This window comes from Dunckerocampus dactyliophorus, chromosome 6 (assembly GCF_027744805.1).
Source record: "Dunckerocampus dactyliophorus isolate RoL2022-P2 chromosome 6, RoL_Ddac_1.1, whole genome shotgun sequence".
Taxonomy (NCBI): Eukaryota; Metazoa; Chordata; class Actinopteri; order Syngnathiformes; family Syngnathidae; genus Dunckerocampus; species Dunckerocampus dactyliophorus.
In genome coordinates, this window is record NC_072824.1 from 26,495,191 (window position 1) to 26,515,507 (window position 20,317).

General features: G+C 40.2%; 1 protein-coding gene across 7 annotated transcripts in view; it reads right to left on the reverse strand.

The window, feature by feature from the left end:
• The window catches only part of elf2b (E74-like factor 2b (ets domain transcription factor)), a 29,959-nt gene extending 9,680 nt beyond the window's left edge, over positions 1-20,279 (reverse strand). The window contains exons 1-6 of one of the 7 annotated variants that reach the window (XM_054778491.1): positions 19,284-20,279; positions 14,340-14,416; positions 11,606-11,752; positions 11,289-11,523; positions 1,453-1,566; positions 1,055-1,258 (exon numbers count right to left, since the gene is read on the reverse strand). In XM_054778491.1, coding sequence (XP_054634466.1) covers positions 1,055-1,258; positions 1,453-1,566; positions 11,289-11,523; positions 11,606-11,680 — 628 coding nt within the window. In that variant the 5' untranslated portion in view covers positions 11,681-11,752; positions 14,340-14,416; positions 19,284-20,279. Of the gene's footprint in view, positions 1-1,054; positions 1,259-1,452; positions 1,567-4,812; positions 5,027-11,288; positions 11,524-11,605; positions 11,753-14,339; positions 14,417-15,805; positions 19,231-19,279 lie in introns of those variants that run through there. The other 6 variants (XM_054778493.1, XM_054778497.1, XM_054778492.1 and 3 more) reach the window with 6 other exon arrangements.
• Positions 20,280-20,317: the final 38 nt, after the last annotated feature.

The following is a 20,317-nucleotide window of genomic DNA, read 5'->3' on the forward strand; positions in this document are numbered from 1 at the left end:
AGGAAACCATGTTTAGTTTGCTGTTGGTAGCGGTTTTTAAGGATTCCATGCTTTATTTGATGTCACGAATAGATGGTCACATGGCTCCAAGAACATGTGAAATTCTCTTTTCACTGTGTAAATAAATGATCATTTTGATGATGGTTTTCCATCCAGTTTCTAAAGCCAACATGGTACACACATATAGGCAAATAACATGACAATGGAATGTCTGGAATTGACTAGAATTGTTTGAAAAATGAGCAAGTCACTATATTTATAAATGGTATTATTGGAACATATTACCTGACATGGTTGTGGTAGGTTGGGTTGATTCAGAGCCGTTCTTCTCGTGCAGTGTGATAAGTGACCATTAGAATTGCAACTGCATATGATGTGATGCGAGTCATGTTATGTGGCTGTATGTGTAGCTTAGTACATGTGTGTACAGGATGTAGTATTCCAGGGTATGTACGATACGTTCATATTTGTGGACAGCAGTCCCAGTGAGATTTATTTTGGGTTCCACAAAGACGATGTTGAGCAAAAGAACATAAAATGCAAAGTGAGCATGACAACTATCGTAACCACCCAAAGCACATTATGTAAATGGAGCGTTGCAGGTGCTTTTTGGAGGTTTTTCAGAAGGTTTTATAGGCGGAATAGGTGCGTCCCATTAAGTGCATTATATTTCATTGAAAGTAATGTGTGCCAGTTGGTCAATAAATCAACAAAAAGCAGTTAATTTGCATTTCCTGCAATTATTTTCAGATGGCAAAGATATATAGTGGTGGAGGATTTATCGTGCATTTATCGTTATCGAGGTAAAACGGCACAATTTATCCTGATATTGATTTAAGGTCATATCGCCCAGCCCTACTTTGTATTATAAAAGTTTGCGAAATGTAGCTGTGGAGGTGTGACTTCAATACTGTTGACTAAGCTGCATGCATGCATGTGTGCGCTGCCACTTGTTTGTGTCCTCCTCCACTCCACGCAAAGCTGTAAACTGAGGGGGAATCACTGGGTAACATTAAAAAAAAAAAGAAAAAAGAAAAAAACGCTTTTCATCTACCTCTCCTCTTCCTGACAGGCTCATGGCTACGTTCTGGCTCTGGCTCTTCTAGCAGAGTTCCTATATCGTCATCATCGTCTTCATCCTCGTCCTCATCCTCGCAGCAGTCCTCTGTGGAGATCTCCACCTCAGTCTCTGCAATGTCGGGACGCATGGCGGCGTGGAGGAAGTCTGGCGTTGCTACATACGCCGGGACAAAAGCTTCTATAGTGGAGACACAGAGGAACAGACTTGAATTTGAATTGTATTCAAATAAACGTTTGATTGAAAGGATTTTCTAATGTTACGTTTTTAAGTTCTCTCGTTACATGCTAGTAAATTGGATGCAATACGACATCAAAAATCAGGGTAGGATCACCATGAAGTCAAAATAAAAGGAACGTTCATTGTAACTTTACCTGGACTGCAGTCTTCTCTGACACTGGATGGTGAGTCCATGTGTAGGAGAGCCTCTGCAGCCTCAATGGTCTTGTCAGAGCAGTGCACACTGGCGCTTTGGACAGAAGCCTCCACTACAAAACACAAACAGCAACAAAACTATTAGGGGAAAAAATTTAGTCTGCATATTGAGAAAGTAGGGAACTAAGGGTGGGCGGAGCAATTGAGATATCAGTACAAATATCAATAGCAAAGGTGTTAGGAGTGTCAGTATTGATACTAGCATTATGAGACTGACATATTTCAGTGCTCTTCTATGTTAAATGTCACAAATAACTGTTTTTGGTGTGTTGTTGCTACGGTGGAACCCACTTATGTCAACGTTCCTTGGACGGGCTGACGTAAACATAGGCCAGAACGAAATCAAACCGCTGCTTGCACATTTACTTGTGACTTTGTCCCGACACAAAAAAGAATGGGCGATGAGTTTTTCGTTTACATCGTTTTCCTCCATTTGAGCATATTTTAATCTTTGTTTTGGTATGCTAATGTAGAGACAGCAGTATGGTATATGGTTCTGAACTGTGATTCATTGGTTGGTCTATGGAGGGCAGTGGTGTTTGCCTGCTAGTTGGAGCCAGACAAAGAAAGAAGAGTTGCCAAGAAGTGTTGAAGCGTGGAGTGTGCCTTGTGGTGCTATTTTGTACACACCAATAAAAGGCAGATTTGTGCAGGGTATATATTAGTCATATTTTATACTCTTATCTAAACAACAGCTGCTGTCTAAATTTCATTATACAGTTTGTCTTGACCATCCATCCATTTTCTATGCCACTTGTCCTTACTAGTGTCACAGGGGTATGCTGGAGCCTATCCCAGCTGACTTTGGGCGAGACGTGGGGTACACCCTGGAATGGTCTCCAGCCAATCGCAGGACACATAGACAAAAAAAAAAACATTCACACTCACATTCATACCTATGGGCAATTTAGTGTCTCCAATTAACTTAACATTCCTTTTTGGAATGTGGGAGAAAACCGCAGTAGTTCGGTATTTACATCTATTCAAATCATTCTAGTCATATTTGCTGCTGTTTACTTATTTTAACAATAGTATGTAACAAAAGGGAATAATTTCATCATTTTACTGTACCATAATATTATATTGTTGCATTATATATTGTTAAATTGTTCACTAATAGGCTTGTTGATAAAAATATATATTTTTGCTGCCTAAAATATTTGTTCAGTGTTTATTTAGTTTGATTAGAATCATGGTCAACAATTTAAAGGCAAAGTCATTAAATCATTTACTGATCTTAAAAAAAAATGTTAATCTAAAAAGTATCAGTTTTAGTACCACTAGTCATGTATTTACTGGATATCAGACCAAAATTTGCAGTATTTCCCACACCAACATACTTGATGCAATTTATTTATTTATTAAATGACATCCACTCGAGATAAGTGATTCCTTCTGTTACTTTTCTGTGTCTGTTTGGCTTGATACTTACAGCTTTACCAACTAACAAAGTTTATGTGAGGGCAATGCAGCCACGTGCATGTTTTGAGTTTCACTTCTCACATATTAAATGTGTATCACATATAATGTATATTTTTTTGCCTCTTCCTTTTCATTGTGGAAATTTAAAACTTTGTAATAAACCGTGTGTCTTTGAAGGATAATATAGAATAACTCAAATACCACCCACCCCCCATCCACATTTACCGCAAAATTCAGAAATGTAGTTATTGTAATTATACCGTCAGTTAAGACATGGTGTTAAATATAACCATTGTTTAAAGAATAAAAGGGATTTCTGCAACGAACATGGAAGTTGTAGCTGGGCTCCTGAGAAAAAACTTAGAGCACCTGCTGTTGCCAATCAATGGTGGGAAACATGAGAGCATGTTACAGCTCTCCATGTTTGGATATTTCACTGAAGCAATAGGTACCGCGTAGGGCTATCTTTAGATTGACACTCATTCGTCCAGTTCAAAAACAAATAGGACACAGATAGTTGTGCATGACATGGTCAAATGCAGTGTAAAAACATGCAAAACAAAGACTGACATATCAGAGAGCCTCCATATGACCTACTAAATTATTTGCTGTCCTTTGTTCAATTACATAATGTGGCAAGGTTTGCAGTGAAAAAAAATCCAGATATGGATCAATTGGCATAAAATGTACAAGTGATGAACATAATAGTGAAGACATGATTATTATAAACGTCATAACTACGTCACGCGGCTCAAAATAGCAGCACTGTGACAAAAAGTAGTGCAGCCTGTGATAACTTCCGTGTTTACACTCCTAAACCTTTCCCTCCAGTTCTCTTCAAATACGCAAAGAAGTCCCACTGTTACCCAACACCCACCACACCCGCGATTGGCTAAAACTTCAGCTGCAGACCCGCCCCCACTGACGTTTTAACGCCAGGCGAATGCTATTTGCCAAAAGGCGTATCCATCAAAATGCATACTCCTCCCTTTACACAACGCTTCCGCCATCAAAATGAGACTTAAAAAGGTTGACAAATTCGACAAACGACGACGATTTTGACGCCATTCGTGCACATAATACAACTTTGAACATAACTTTAGAGCAGTTTGGACAGCACCAAAACGCATAGTCGCACTTAACACCGAACTAAAAGAAGGAAAGCAACAAGACAAGGCCAACCCACGCTGTGACCACACGCTACACAACACGATAACGGAAACAATAGAAACATTCAAATATCCGCCAAAATTAACAAAAAAATATTTCCACCCATCGGTCAACACAAAATGATGGTAAAATTTAATGAATGCAATCACCGAAACACAAAAACGTTGGAAATGTAGGGAACGTAAGAGCGCATTTACGCCACAAACACACTCTTGAAAAGTCACATGCGGTAAAATAAAAAAAAATTAAACATTATCGAGTCTCGATGTTTAAAAAAACACAAACATATGCTGGAATATGCCACATTTTAAGCATTAAGCCTAAAACCACATGTCCTTGCAGTCAGACAGCGTGGCAAAGACGCAGGAAAGACAACACTTCTGCACTTCCTGGTTTTCCTGAGCCGACACCCGTTATTCTACCACACACAGTCACGCTAACCTACAAGTCTCACATGCAAAATCTCCGGCCTTCAGTTAAACGACTAATCGTGCAGATTGCTCTGAGCTGCGTGACGTTTTTCCCTCTAAATGTGCTTGGAGAAGTCGTTAGCAAAGCCGCGCAGGTTGCTAGCAAGGTGATCACTTCCTGATAGTCCTCCATTACTCCTCTGCGGAGTGAGCGACCGCGGTCTACGTGAACAACCCAAGCCTTGCGTTCACGGTAACTCTCGGATCGGGCTAAATGAGTAAAAAACGATACATTACCGGCTTTAATGAGTAGATCAAGCTGATTTGCATGTGCCTCATGTTGCGAAGTCGCCATGTTTCCCCTTGCTGAAGATTTCACATTGACTTCTCACTCAATTGTATGGGAAGCAACTATCTCAAATCACTCCGCTGCTCAGAGGAAATTGTCAAATTCAAATGGGGACACGTTACGACGCCAGTGAGGTATTCATCCGCGGCAGACACAGGAAATCCTTCCGTTGCCCTCCCTTTACTTGAGTGGCCAAGACGTCAACTGAGGCGGCAGTGACGTAACTTTTAACCTCATCGTGCCAACATGCAATTTGAACATTCACATTCCACTTAAAAATGTTCTAATTTTTTGTTGATTAAAAAAAATGTTATGTTTATATTAGGGATGTCTCCAAAGTGCGGTCTGGGGGCCATTTGTAGGCCGGAGGCTCCTTTTTTAATTGGCCCTAAAAATACAATGAAACAAGAAAAATAAACTAAGAATCTACATGTGTGTGTGTGTGTATTTTCATTGTTGTTTGTTATTCATACATTAATTTAATTTATACCTGCTTTACTCTGCATGCCGTGCTGCTATTGCCAATGCTGTCTTGTATACCGCATTTGGTGTTGCCTTTATTGGAACCTTAATTTCCCTGAGGGCACACAGCCAAGAAGTCAATAAAGTTCTATTTACTCAAATCTAATCTAAAAAACAGCAAAAATGGGGGGAAAAAGGCAGAAAGTAATTAGAAAAAGTTAAACTGTTGATAATAATACTTCGTCATTTATACAGTATAGAACTTCTTCGAATACAGTATCTACAGTATATTGGATTTGATTTAGCACGCTTACAAAATTAAATCTAAAAATGGCCACCAAATCGTTAGATTTTTCAGTATACATCCCTGATTTCCACACAGAAACTGAAATACCAATTTACAAAACATATTTCGAGATTACCCAACAATGACTAGAGACCAAGAAAGCACAGTGCACACTCACTTTCAAACTTATGACAAAATTAACTAAAAAAAACGTAACTCAATTAAAAAAAAATGGACTGAAAGTGTATTTTAAAAAAGCTATTATTGTGCACCATGTCCACAAGATGGCAGTGGAGAATTGGATACAGGAAGCAGATCAAACATTTGAAATATTTACATACATTACATATACAGTTGTGTGAAAAAATGTTTGCCCCCTTTTTTTTTTTTGCATGTTTGCCACATTACATTCAGATCACACAAATTTAAATATAGTCAAATGGCAACACAACTGAACACAAAATAAAGTTTTTAAATGAAACTTTTTATTATTAAGGGAGAAAAAAAACAACCTACATGTCCCTGTGTGAAAAAGTGATCCCCCCATTTAAAACACTTTTTTTTTCCAGCGGTGTTGTCATATTTTGATGATCTGAAACACATAATTGTGACAAACATGCAAAAAAAAAAAAAAGAAATCAAGAAGGAGGCAAAGACTTTTTCACACCACTGTATACCCATTAAAACTGGGGAGTCCAAACTTTTTCCACCAAAAAAATGAAAGGATGCTGGGTCCACTTATATTCTCCAACTTTGTCTTTATAAAACGCGCTAAAATTAATCCATTGTACGTCAAGATGCGCTAAGCAGTTAAATACACATCCAATCAATGACAATATTGTATTTTTCTAAATCTTTTTTCCCATCAAAAATTTTAATTAATTAATACATTCTGATTATCCAAATACTAAACTCTACACAAAAAGTAAATCAATTTGTATATACTGTAGGTAAGGAAATTTGTGGGTTTTTTGTGTTTTAGTCTGTGTTGTTACAATGCTTCTTGGCAATAAATCTTACAGCGTTGGAAATTTTAGTGCCCTGTTTATTACCCTTTTAAAAATCGTGCCACATTTGTAAGGAACATGCATTTGTGGGATGAGCAGCGGCGCTGATCATGTGGGTTGCACCCATGAAAAATTTGCCAAATCATCTCTGCCTGTGGCAAACAGCTTATATTGCTGTTGCTACTGACTTTTGTTTTGAGCTTCTAATATCCCCAGGTGCTGCCAATAAGGTGCCAGTCTTCTCCAAGAATCAGCATGCCACATTTGGATAAGACCCATTTGACAGGGCAACTTCAAGCTGGCGTTCTGTAAAACCAAGTTGCGGCACTGTTTGGAGTGAGCCCAAGTACCATCTCCATTCTGAAGGCCAAGTTCCATATCACGGGGGATGTCAGAGACAGGCCGCAAAAGGGCGTTCCAAAAAAAAGACACCACAAAAAGACTGCTTTTTCACTCTGTCAGCATTTACGTACCGTAGGCTGTTGCCTATAGATTTACAGTCGAGGTTTGCAAAACGATAGCATCGATGGCTCTCCGCCCAGATAATCCGGAACAGACTTTAGGCAGCCAATCTCCCTCTCATAGGGATGCCAGGAGGAATGCCATGACTGCCCTTCACCGTCACGTCTGTTTGCGCTGGTGTCGACAACAAGTGCACTGAAACCTGAACATGAGAAGATTCTGCCTACGGCAGTCGGATCATCCAGTCAAAGTGTGGAGAAGATGCGGAGAACGCTACGCTGACTGCTGCACCGATACAGTACCATCTTTTGATGGAGGCAGCGTGATGGTGTGGGGCGGCAACTCCCTCAATGGAAAAACAAGGCTTCTCATCATTGGACGCAATCTCAATGCAGACACTGTATATCAAGATGACATTTTGCAACCAGTGGCAATTCCTTATCTCCACAGTCAGGGACTGAGCTCTACCCTCCAAGATGATACACACTCGCCCCACAGAGCAAGGTTTTATCAGAGACTGCTTACAGTGGTTGGGAGCAGAGACGATGGAATGGACTGCCAGCAGTCCGGACCTCAACCCCATTGAACACTTGTGGGATCAGCTCGTGCCAGAGTGACCAACAGAGCCATGTGGCTGACTTGTGACAAATGCTGATTGAAGAATCGGATGCCATCCCACAGCAGTGTGTGACCAGGTTGGTGATCAACTTGAAGGGAAGGTGCAAGGCAGTTGTGGCTGTGTATGGTTCTTCCAAACGCTACTGAGGCTCCTGTTTGTTATAAGAATAAATGGTTAAATTGCCAATGTTTTGTTTCCTTAAACTTCAATCACCCAATCCACCAAACACCAAACAAGAGTCAATAGCAAAATAAGCTGTTTGACATTGGCAGAAAAGATATGGCAATTTTTTCTTGAGTGCAACCCACATACTCAGCTCTGCGGCTTATCATACATACCTGAATACATTCCTTACAAAAAACAGACTTTCCAGCGCTATAAGATTTATTGCCAAGAATCATTGTAACAACAAAGGCATAATCGTCCAAACACAAATATGCTTACTTTTTGTGCTTTGTTTATATAAAGATGTAGGGTAATAAAAAAAAAAAAAACAATTCTAACAATTCTAAAATTGTAACAAAGTTAAATATAACAGCAAACAAGGGGTTACTTTTAATAATGTTTTGTAATGTGAAAACAAAAAATAACAAATAATTCCTGGCTAATGTGATTTTCAAGTCAATGAAAGGCAATTATAATTGTAGATGACAGATGTCAACCTTTTTTTTTTAAGTTGTTTAATTAGCAATTTTACTGAAATGATATTATAGTAGTTAGACTAGGTAGACTATGGTCTATTATTTGTCAAGTGATATGTAGTATTCTGATCACTCGGCAGCACTAATGACCCAAAACATTGAGACATTACATTACGTTAACACTGCATGAAGTCATGACGTCAGCCACAGCATGTCCGACATAATAGAGTGAAAAAAAAAAGTTCTCCTGCCCATGTGAAAGTAATATTTTGACTTCAGTTTAGAAGAAATAAATTTGATTCTAACTGGTTAGCTCGCTAGATAGCAGCAGTCTCGAGTCCCTGCAGTATAAGAGTTGTGCAATGTGGTGTAAACAATGAATAATAGGAGTGTAAAGGTTATTTCATGTCTACGGGGCTCTAATAATATTAGAAATCGTATTTAGACAGTCATATACAGGTTTTCTATGCTCGGACTACAAACATATTTAATTTATTGACTCCTATACCGCGGAAATTCATTTACCGCAGTCGGGTCTGGAACCAATTAACTGCCATACACGAGGGATGACTGTATTTCCTCACAAACACTAACCCACCCCCACACTGAAGCGGTTGAAACACCAGCTCAGTCGGCAAAGTAACTTGGAAAGTCATCTTGTGACGAGCTCGTCAGCAAGTGGGAGTGGAACTTCGCAGAGCATGCTAGTGCGACTCAGGCTGTGTGCGAGTGTTTACAACGTGTTGTGTTTGCGGCTCGTTCACTTGCATCGCGACTGTCTTCCCTAACCACAAGCATGAGCATAACAGTTTGTTGAGAATTTTGTAGCGATGTTGTAGCGATGACAAACCCACGAAAAGCAGCAGGGCCAGACAACATCTCAGGACGTGCACTTCGGGTTTGCTCATCAGAGCTAGCTGATGTGCTTGCTGATATATTTAACCTGTCGCTTGCACAAGCATCTGTACCGACCTGCTTTAAGTCCACCACCATAGTGCCCGTACCCAAGAAGAGCAACGTGACCTGCTTGAATGACTATCGCCCTATAGCACTCACTCCTATTGTTATGAAGTGCTTTGAAAGAATAGTCATGACCCACATCAAAAAGAGCATCCCGGCGGCAACTGTGGACCCTCTACAGTTTGCATATCGCCAGAACCGGTCCACGGATGATGCAGTCAACACTGCCATCCACACAGCCCTTTCTCACCTACAGGGCCAGGACACATACGTCAGAATGCTATTTATAGACTATAGCTCTGCTTTTAATACAGTCTGCCCCCACAAACTCACAAATAAGCTCCTCACACTTGGCCTGTCTCCCTCCCTCTGTAACTGGGTGTTTAACTTTCTCACAGGCAGACCCCAGTCAGTCAGAGTCCACAATCGCACATCCAGCTCAAGAATTGTGAGCACTGGGACCCCACAGGGGTGTGTGCTGAGTCCGCTCCTCTACACGCTCTTCACCTACGATTGCGTGGCCTCCCAGAACAACACCAGCATCATTAAATTTGCGGATGACACTACAGTCATCGGCCTGATCACTGGTGGTGTTGAAACATCATACAGAAGAGAGGTGGCGGACCTCATAGCTTGGTGTCGTGCTAACAATCTCCTTCTCAATACAGATAAGACCAAAGAGATGATCATTGACCCAAGAACAAGGGAAAAGGAGCCGCATAGACCCCTGTTTATTGATGAGACTGAGGTGGAGAGGGTGAAAACCATCAAGTTCCTTGGCACACACATCAGCGAGGACCTCACCTGGTCTCACAACACCCAACAAATTCTGAAGAAGTCCCAAAGGAGACTGTACTTCCTGAGAAGACTGAGGAAATTTGGCATGTCCACCACAATCCTGAGTTGCTTCTACAGATGCACTATGGAAAGTGTCCTTACCGCCTCCATCACTGTTTGGTACGGTAACTGTACAACACGTGATAGGAAGGCACTCCAGCGGGTGATCAAGACCTCACAGAACATTGTTGGGGCAGCCCTCCCCTCACTGCAAGACATTTATAAAACTAGAGTCCTACGAAGAACACACAACCTCATCAAGGACAGCACACATCCACAACACTCATTATTCACACTCCTACCGTCAGGCAGACGCTACAGGAGTTTGAAGTCCAGGACCACAAGGCTGGCAAACAGCTTTTACCCACAGGCCATCAGGCTCCTCAACGAAGCACTCGCACACGCCGCACGCAACACACGCACACACTCATAGCACTTTATTTATTTATTTATTTATTTGTATTATTTACTTGTATTAATGTCTTTTCTGTTGTTGTTGCTTAATTTATTGGTATATATGTTTATGTGTTTATGTTTCTTATGTTCTTATTCTTTCTTGTGTTTTCTTTCTTTTCTTGGGAGAATGAACAAAATAAGATTTTCATTGCATGGTATAACTGCTGTTTTACCATGCACATGACAATAAAACTCTCTTGAATCTTGAATCTTGAATGTGTGTAGAGACTGACATCCCATTAGTCAAGTTAGTAGTTGGTACATCCGTTTCTGTTTCTGTCTGTCTCCTTTATTCACTGAGACAAAAAGCCCACACTCTACGGTGGTTAAAATAAGTGTAAAAGGTCTCTATATGCGTGGAGACGCTTCATCAGTAGACGACATTACTCCACTTCCACCGGGTGATTGCTCAAGCGTGGTGTGCCGATGGTGGTGATTTGAGAATTGTATTTATAGGAGAATTGCCTGCCAGCAGTTTACAGTTTTTATGTTTCATTTTTAAAATCATGAAAGCTGTTGACACAAAAGCTAAGCAGTTTTGTTTCCTTTACTGTACCCAAAATGAACCAAAGTGTGACCTTAAAACCGAGGTACGTACCGAACCGTGATCATGGCGTAGCATTACACCCCAGCTCCTCACAGGTCACTTTAAATACAACATGTCGAATATGTTGTTTCAGAAAAAACATCTCACCTGCCCCCTTTTCTGACTCCACGTCCTGCTCATTTCCCACTTCCTGGATGCCGTTGGCTTCGTCATCGTACATCACCGCCTCAGCTAAGCCGGCATCGGGTACCTCCTCCACAATGATGGCTGTGCAGTTTTCATCCTCTCTTCCATGCTCAGCCTCTTCATAGGCGTCCTCCACTTCGCCCTCGTCCTCCACTTGTCCCTCTGGTTCTAGGTCCGCATCACACTCACCCTCCTGCTGGGACATGGATGTGAGCAGTGACAATCACAAAATAAGCCCATGAGAATTTTTGTTTGTTTTCTTGTGCTGCATAACCAACCTGCTGTGGGTCTTCCACAGCTGTGACATACTCCACCACAGTCCCACCAGAGTCAACCAGAACCACTGAGGTCATGACTCATATTCCTCAGCGATAACCAGTCATGTGACTCCCCACAGCTTCCACCACTGGAGTGAAAGGCAGGGTCTGGAAAGAGAAGACACAACAAATGACTACAATAAGAAACAACAAAAAAACGAATTGCTGTGTGCAAAACCTGCAGTACGACAATAACAGACAGGGAAGCGACAACTTCGAACTGTGTTTGGAACCTGAGGTTGCCCAAAGACTGGTAAATTGGACTGATACCCGTTGTGAGCAAATGGTTTGAGTAAGTCTAGCTTAGCATCCATTTTATTCAACAGTACATAGCCGTGGCTACAAAACTGACACTGAAATGAAATTAGCTGAAGTGGATAAGTGGAAGAAGATGGGATGGATGGGTGGTAAATAACGTCCTGAAATGTTCCTGAAAGAGGGACGGGCAGGGAGTGACGTCGGGGGTTTAGAGTTGACTTTAGTGGGTGACGGTAGCAAGCAGCCCGACAGTATTTTTATTATTGTGCCTGTTGTGAGATCATTCAATTTTACTTACTTACCGTAAAAGGCAGCTCATTTATCTGTGCTCTGATGTCATAGTGCCGTCGTAAATGCCAATGTTTAATAGGTTGAAAAAAAGCTACATTTCATCATGATATCAAGTGCTGCTTCATGTTCTTAAAATAGCGATTTTTTACATGTTCACATGAGTAGTATCATACGGCGTAAATGTCATTGTTTAATAGGATGTAGTGTAAAACATGTACTGTATATTAATGAGAAAATACATTAATATTGTGTTATTTTGATAAGGCTGATCCTTGTGCCTCTCACCAAATATACAGTACCATTACTGATGACACCTCGTGAACAGTGTAGAATACATTTCATCAACAACATTGAATGGCTCTTTAAATGCCTCATACTGTATTTGTATTTGACTGTATGCTTGAAAATGCTTAATTTAGAAAAAAAAACATTCGCTTAAATATGCATATGTTATAACTAATACTAGGCTGTATTCAACCACCAAACAGCATGATTTATTAATCAATATATTTTTGAAAAACCGTGAGAGCGAAACTGTGAAATTAAAAATGGTATTTTATTTCGTAAACACTCAACATTGCCTATGACTTCGGACTTGACTTGACTTGAACTGCCTTGTCTTGTCTTGAGACTTGACTTGGATTGCACGCCTTTACCTGAGACTTGACTCCAGACTTGGAATAAAGACTTGAAAAACACTTTCTACCACCTCTGATGATAATACAGGTTAAAAAGCACGGCAAACATGTACCACTGTTTGAAAACCCACAGTTTTTACATTTATGTTTCTATGCTTCACTGATAATGTTTTTTTGTCAAGGGTTGAGATCTCGTACTGCGTTCGGTAGTTCTTGAACCCACCATAGTTGTGTGCTGTGAGGCGCAAAAGTTTGTTTGTGTGACAGTAGCAATTAGAACCATACAAAATCATAAGTTCATGTGCACTCATCAATGGAAGGAATGTCATATACATTTTGGGCCCTTATTGACTGATTTTATCCTTATTATACAACATACACAGTATATGAACAATTTGAATTCATTTTAAATCGTCTCTAATTTCCACAGATTCACATAAACACATTCAACACTTGTTTAAAGACTCCTCAGCATACAACTCTCTGTTATAGGAAGAATGCACATTTACCATGCACATGACAATAAAACTCTCTTGAATCTTGAATTGTCACAGGCCTAATATGCATGTTATGCTGGCTTTCCACCATCGAGACCAATGTGCTATGCGCTTATATTGGAATCCTCTTCATTTATTTATAATCCACAGCTTACACGCATTCACTCATCCGTGCAAATGAAGGGGATTCATTTCCATAAAGCATGCTGGCCATTGTTTAGTTCTACTTAGATCACAGGTTCCAGGAAATTAGGATACAACATACACTCATTAATACAAATATTTATGCATCGTTGAAAGTGCTTTCTTTCTGGACATTCTGAGCCTGTTAACAACTGCTGATACTTAAGATAGAAAACTGACCTGAAGAATAGTAAATATTCTGAAGATCAGATTGTCTGTCAATGCAGACGTCAGCTCTTTTGCAGATACACTTCGTTGATTCACTTTTAGCAACATTGTGTGTGGAATATGCTGTTTACGTTTAATTAGGTGTCACCTTTTGTCGGAGTTTGCTCGAAGTACATGTTTTGGATGCAGTAAAATGCGTTTGGTGCACAATTATGTGTTATAATTCGCTGCAGCTGAAACATTAAGTTCAACCGTTTTCTATGACGGTATTTATTTATTTATATATTTATTTAATTGTCTTTGTCACAACCTTTTTCAAGTCGCAAAATGACAACGCACAAACGGGCTGAAATTGACATCATATCGTGTTATACACGTCACACATGATGAAAATATTCAACACTGTTTCACCTGTTTATTTAATGTGTTTGCAGTATATTTTCACATGGCCATGACTTCAAATTACTATAGTCTGTGCATCATGACCCTCAAAATAACTCTCATTCGCTGGTACCCCTTTCAAAAGAATCATCCATTTGTGTTTTCTTGTTTATTATTCCTTACAACACCCACTTGCAGCACTCAGTGTGCACCAGCTAGCTACTCGCCTCCACCCACTGGGACAAAGAGCCTGAATGACTGACAGGAGGGTTCACTCACTTCATTCATTCTGCCATAAAACCAACGCGCTCAGGTGTTGAGACAGATGAATAGCGTGAATCCTCTTGTCATCCAGCCTGTTTGGTAGAAAGAGAGGAGGAAAAACACGTATGCACATGTAAATATAATCGAGGCGGGCAAAATGATCAAGTTTGTTTTTATTTATCGTTTGATTATCGATTTATTGATTATCGTGGCGTAAGGCCTACTGTCACAAATATGCGACATACCATTTGGATATAGCGTCTGCATTCCCCCAATGCCGGTTACAGGTGCATATGTACGCATATGCACAAATCTTTTTTTCTTGTTAAATTTAGTGGGTGCGGCTAATATACCAGTGCGCTATATAGTCCGAAAATTACGGTAATTTGTTCCAAAAGATGGGATGAAAACCGAAACGTACGATTTTTCCTATAAGAAATAATGTCAATCCAATTCCAGACACCCAAAAATATTAACAAAAAATATATTTTATAAAGAGTAATTACAGATTTACATGTAGAACACAATGTGAAATGATTATAAATGACGAATGGATGGAGCTTATTACTTCCTCGAACATACTGAAACATCTGAGCAGTCAGATGCTGTCACATTAAGTTCAATTTTTGGTTCCATGTTTGACATTCCATGTTTCCTTGCCTGGTACACTTTTGTGGGGACAGCACAAGAAAAGCAAAAAACGGTTGTGGGGGCCATCCCGTTATTTGCTTAGTGAGCTGAACTAACGAGACGCCACGCACGACGATGACAACTCCAAACTTGAAACTACCACTGTTGTTCTAAACATGACACTGTAAGGTTTTGCTAACTTGGTCATTTACTAAACCCAGCCAATGCTTCAAGACTACAACGGCTTGGGCGAAAAACTACATACACTCTGTTAATGGGTGCGTTGGTGTACTGTATGTACTTGCTAGCTCGAGGTTGTACTTTTCCTTCACATTCACAGCAGTAAACTGATCCATGAATGATCCAGTGTATGTCCTCACACCCTTAGTCCTGTATATGGAATATTCAACATACAGAGCAAAGGGACACACAAAACAAACACATGGACGGATAAGAGACCAGTAATTCTGGCTGGACTTGCAGGTTTCATTGATTCAAGTATGATAGAACCTGTTTGACAACTGCGAGCACGAGGCTGCTATACGCTGGGGGGGTTTTCAGTCCAAACAGGAGGAAGACCATGTTTTCACCATTTGAATTAGACACAAATATTGATCTCTGCACTGTATTCTTGCTCACTGTAAGAAAATACATTACTGTAGGAGTCAAGAAATAGCCACACTATCTCCCTTCAGTGAACGTCTGTGTACATTTCTGTATTGTTTGCTGTGTGTCTTGTTAAAGACAGCTCACCAATCCAAGCACGGCATGCTGATACCCATCCAATCTTGATAGCAAAAGAACAAGAAGGTCTACATTTAAATTGAAAGCAGGCCTTCATGTGTACTTACAAACTAGATCAGGACATCCTGTGTATAGCTCTCTTTTGTGTCCTTCCCAGAATGTGTGTGAATCTCCCAACCTTCCTGTGTCTGCCATGCATCCTTCCATCTCCACACATTTCATGTGCTGTGTCCAGGAGCTGCTCACCACTCCTCACAGTCCTGCCCCTCACTCCTCACAGCCCTGCCCCTCATCACATGACAGGGGTGGAACCAGCACACATAGACACACACACACCGTCACATGATTTTTCAACAACAGTCCTTTTGTCGCAAGTTGCTCAGCCATCTGGAAAAGACACAACGCCCTGCCTTGTGCCCTGCCGTGCCCTCGACTGACGCTTACACAAAGATGACACAGCGAGCAAATACAAATAGAAGTCCATCAAGTCAGGACATTCATATTTCAATGCCGGATTTGACCAACAGGACACTCAGAGTCCCTTCAATCAATGATCATCACAAAATATCATCACATCATCACAATATTACACTATACTGACCATTAACAGTGACTACTCTTACAACAACATCCAACATTGATTTGTTTTTCGTCGAAAAATGTAGCCAAAATGTTGCCTCGGTTTTTGTACAGCTCAGTTCGCACGTAACAAACTAGCCCGTTTGACCTGTACTGTATCATTCTGTGAAATCCAGTACTCAAACAAAGCACCCTATGTGTGTCCGTGCATTTTTTTTTATTGAGTGGGACTGCTACATAACCCACCATGGGGCCAAAGAAAGCTGCGAGTGCCAGCACTTTGCTCGCCAGGATGTATGGGAAGTCTGCATCAACAATACATTCCACCTGTTCATCATTTAGAAATGTTTGACATTATTTTCTGCATGGAAAACTAGAATTACGCTCTATACAATTTATTTTTTGTGAAAATTGAAGCCAACTTTCAACAAAGTATTTGTACGTAGTGGCCTGCTGGACTTCCACTTTCTCTCATGACGTGGGAACGGTAAGATGGAAAATTTTAGTGGCTTTGAAACCATGATTTTTTTTTTTCATACCGTGGTACAGTTGTCCCTCGCTAGGTCGCGGTTCGATGCCCACTGTTTTGTGGTTAACTATGGCCTATTATTAGTCAAAAATACTGAAAGACAAGTTATATGTAGTATTCTGCTCAATCAATTAGTTACTGATGAGACATGACAATTGCATAGCATAACTACCTGTTTTACTGTGCATATGACAATAAAACTCTTGAATCTTGAATCTTATATTACATTCCGTGCACACTGCATGGAGTCAGCCATGGCATGTACAACATGAAAGACTGAAAAAAAGTGTTTGGCTTCTTACTTTATCCTGCTTCCCCACTTAGTTTGAAACACTTCCTTAAGTTGAGAGTAACTCAATTGGAGAGGCTAACTAGTTAGCTCGGTAGCTTGCTATGCTAGCGGCAGCCGTCTCATGTCCCTGCAGTGATCCCGTAGCCTGTGCAATGTGGTGTAAACAAAGAATAAAGGTAACTACAAGGGTGTAATTTCATGTCTACAGGGCTCTAATAATGTTAAAAACTGTGTTTAGAAAGTCATCAACAGTTTTTCTACGCTCTAGCTATGAAAATATTCCGTTTATTAACATTGAATTGCGGAAATTCACTTGTCGCGATCAGGTCTGCTTCCAATTAACCGTGATCAACGAGGGACAACTGTATACCTTGAAACCAGTAACCGACACATGTCTAGTGCCAGGTAAGCTAGCTTGTTTCCAAAGGCTTACTTTTTGCCTATAATAGATCTTTTAAAACCCATTTAACAAGCGCTAATGCTTTACTTGTGAAATGGTTGGTCACATCTTGGGTTGTGAAAGATAAACCGATACAACCGGATATCCGGTTTGAAAAGCTAGCGATACAGCTGCGTCAGTAGCAGCATCCTTGATCGCTGAAGATCAGCCATAAATCCTTAGATTAACCGACTGTAGAGACATGCATCAGGTATCACAAGACTAGAGACTTCATTTCCCCATGTCTTACAGCATACTTGGGGATATGATGTGGTCTTTCACACATTTGAAAACACTGTGAGAATGTCACTTGTATAGAATTAGCTTCTATATTTTATAATGTAAGATTAAAATCAGCAGGGGATCAAACCGTTATTTACCCTACCAGGAACATTGCAGTACCAAGCAAGCATTTGCAGTATAAATTCCACATTTCCACAAAACTTCTACTTTCAGTTTGATCTAGTACTATTTCAAAAGTGACCCTGGAGTACGGTAGTTTGAGTCTTTGTGGTTTCCATCACGTTAGGGCCTACTGCATCCACAATTCCTGTCCAATCTGGTAATAATGCATACATCTAAAATCTGCAGTACCCACTCTGTACTTGATCATGATTTAGCAACACAATATATCCAGGAGCAGCACTAGCAGCTGCGAAGAAGCCTGCACAGGACGACTGAGAACTTAGTTTAGACTGCGCAGTGCAAGCTAGGCTGGTCGATCATTCACGACAAAAACACAACAGAGCTGCTCAAGGTAAAGTTCCTTGGCCCCTCCACACCAAACAGGCTTGTTTTCCATCTTTTTTTGTCTTTTTTACTGTGGCCCTACAGCTTCTTTTGATGTTCTGATGTTTGATATATATGTATATGGATGCCTGAATGCTGCTGCTAAAAATAAAACTAAAAAAAAACACTTTGGACATGTAACCACATGTAACCATTTTATAGTCAAGAAAGAAAAAAAATGAAAATGTGTTGCAATTAATAAATGGCTTATTCAAAAACATAATTAAAAACTGTTTATATAAATAAGTAAAAGGAATACATCATAAATAAATACAAAAATGCAAAGCAATAATTACACATCATATATAAATGTTTTTCTCCTTACGTACCACTTTTTTTTTTGCTGTTGTCTTATTTTTTTTTTTTTTTTACAATTGTACTTTAAGAATGTGTCAATTAAAAAATGACCTCCATGCCTCAAATGGCTTCCGGGCTGCACTTTGGACACCACTGCAATAGTTTACAGTCAATACATTTCTGTGACTTTCATCTTCAGCCAATAACTTTTACAAGATATTTCGGTGTTAGGTTCAAGATTAAAGTAAATTAAAACATTTGAAGGATTTGTAGTGTAACATTTCTTGGAATTTAAGAGGGATCTGTCATGTAAAGTGCATCACTGAGAGATGATATTAATTCTGATGGTTTAGATTTACTCTAGGCTTAACTTACACTGAAATAAACAATAAGCAGCCCCAGCAAAACGTGGAATATGCAAGTAATATGTGAAATATGCTGGTAATAGGTGAAATATGCAAGTGCTATGTGAAATATGCAAGTAATATCTCAAATATCCAGGTGATGTGTGGAATATCCAGGTGAGTAAGTAATATGTGACATATGTGATTTAAAAAAAAACGCAGCACAGAAGCACAATGTTGGCTGGCTAACGATAGCTCGTTAGCTAGCCTAGTGTGAACATCGAACTGTCAAAACTGAGTAATGAAGCTCACCTACCTTGAAATGTATCCACTCTTTGCTTCTCTTCTCGTGATATAAAACTTGTAGACACAGCAACAGTTAGACGTTCACCTGGCAGCCATTACGTGTTTGCTGTGGCGATGTGTGTATCTCTATGTGCGTGTGTGTTTGTTGATGTTTGTGTAGCTAGCTCCAGTCTGCTAACTCCAAGCTAGCCGTGTTAGCCACGTTAGCCTCGGCTTCCGTAGCTGTGATAGAGAGCGGTGTGGAAAGTTGAACAATACACAGATTAAATAAACAGCCATGATGGTGTTTTTGTGCTAACGGACACTCTCGGATCGATGTAACTGATTGATTGAGTGCTAGATTGACTAGTTTTGCTCAAGCATATATGTACTCATGACGTAACGCCGTACAAGGACAAGCGTGCTTGCGTCGCTTGTTTTGATTTGTAGTAACAGACTACAACTACGGTGTCTGACAGGGGCCAACGCGCAGTAACAGAAACGCCGCAGTATAAACACAAATGAAAACAACAGGCTGCAAACGCCTAACGATACTCATGTTACTGTTATTTCAACATTGTACGATACAGTATATTCAATGAAATAACGGTGCATGGTGTCCGAGTGGATAGCATGTTGGCCACACAGTCAGGAGATCTGGAAGATCTGGGTTAGAATCTCAATGGATTAGATCTCGGTTGGGCATCTCTGTGTGCAGTGTGCATGTTCTCCCCGCGTGTCCATAGCTTTTCTCTGGGTACTCCGGTTTCCTCCCACATTAAAAAAAACAAAGTGCGTGTGAATGGTTGTTTGTCTTGCCCTGGCGACATGTCCAGGGTGTACCCTGCGTCTCGCCCACTGGGATAGGGTCCAGCATACCCCCGCGACCCTAGTGAGGATAAGCAGCATAGAACATGGATGGATAATGCCTGTATATAATGTATGTATATTATATATCCAGACTTTACTGTATGTCGAAACACAGTCAGACACTAATAAACATATTGTTTAAATAGTACCTCTCTGTCTTTGCCAATTCTTGAGCAATTCTATTTATTCTCTATT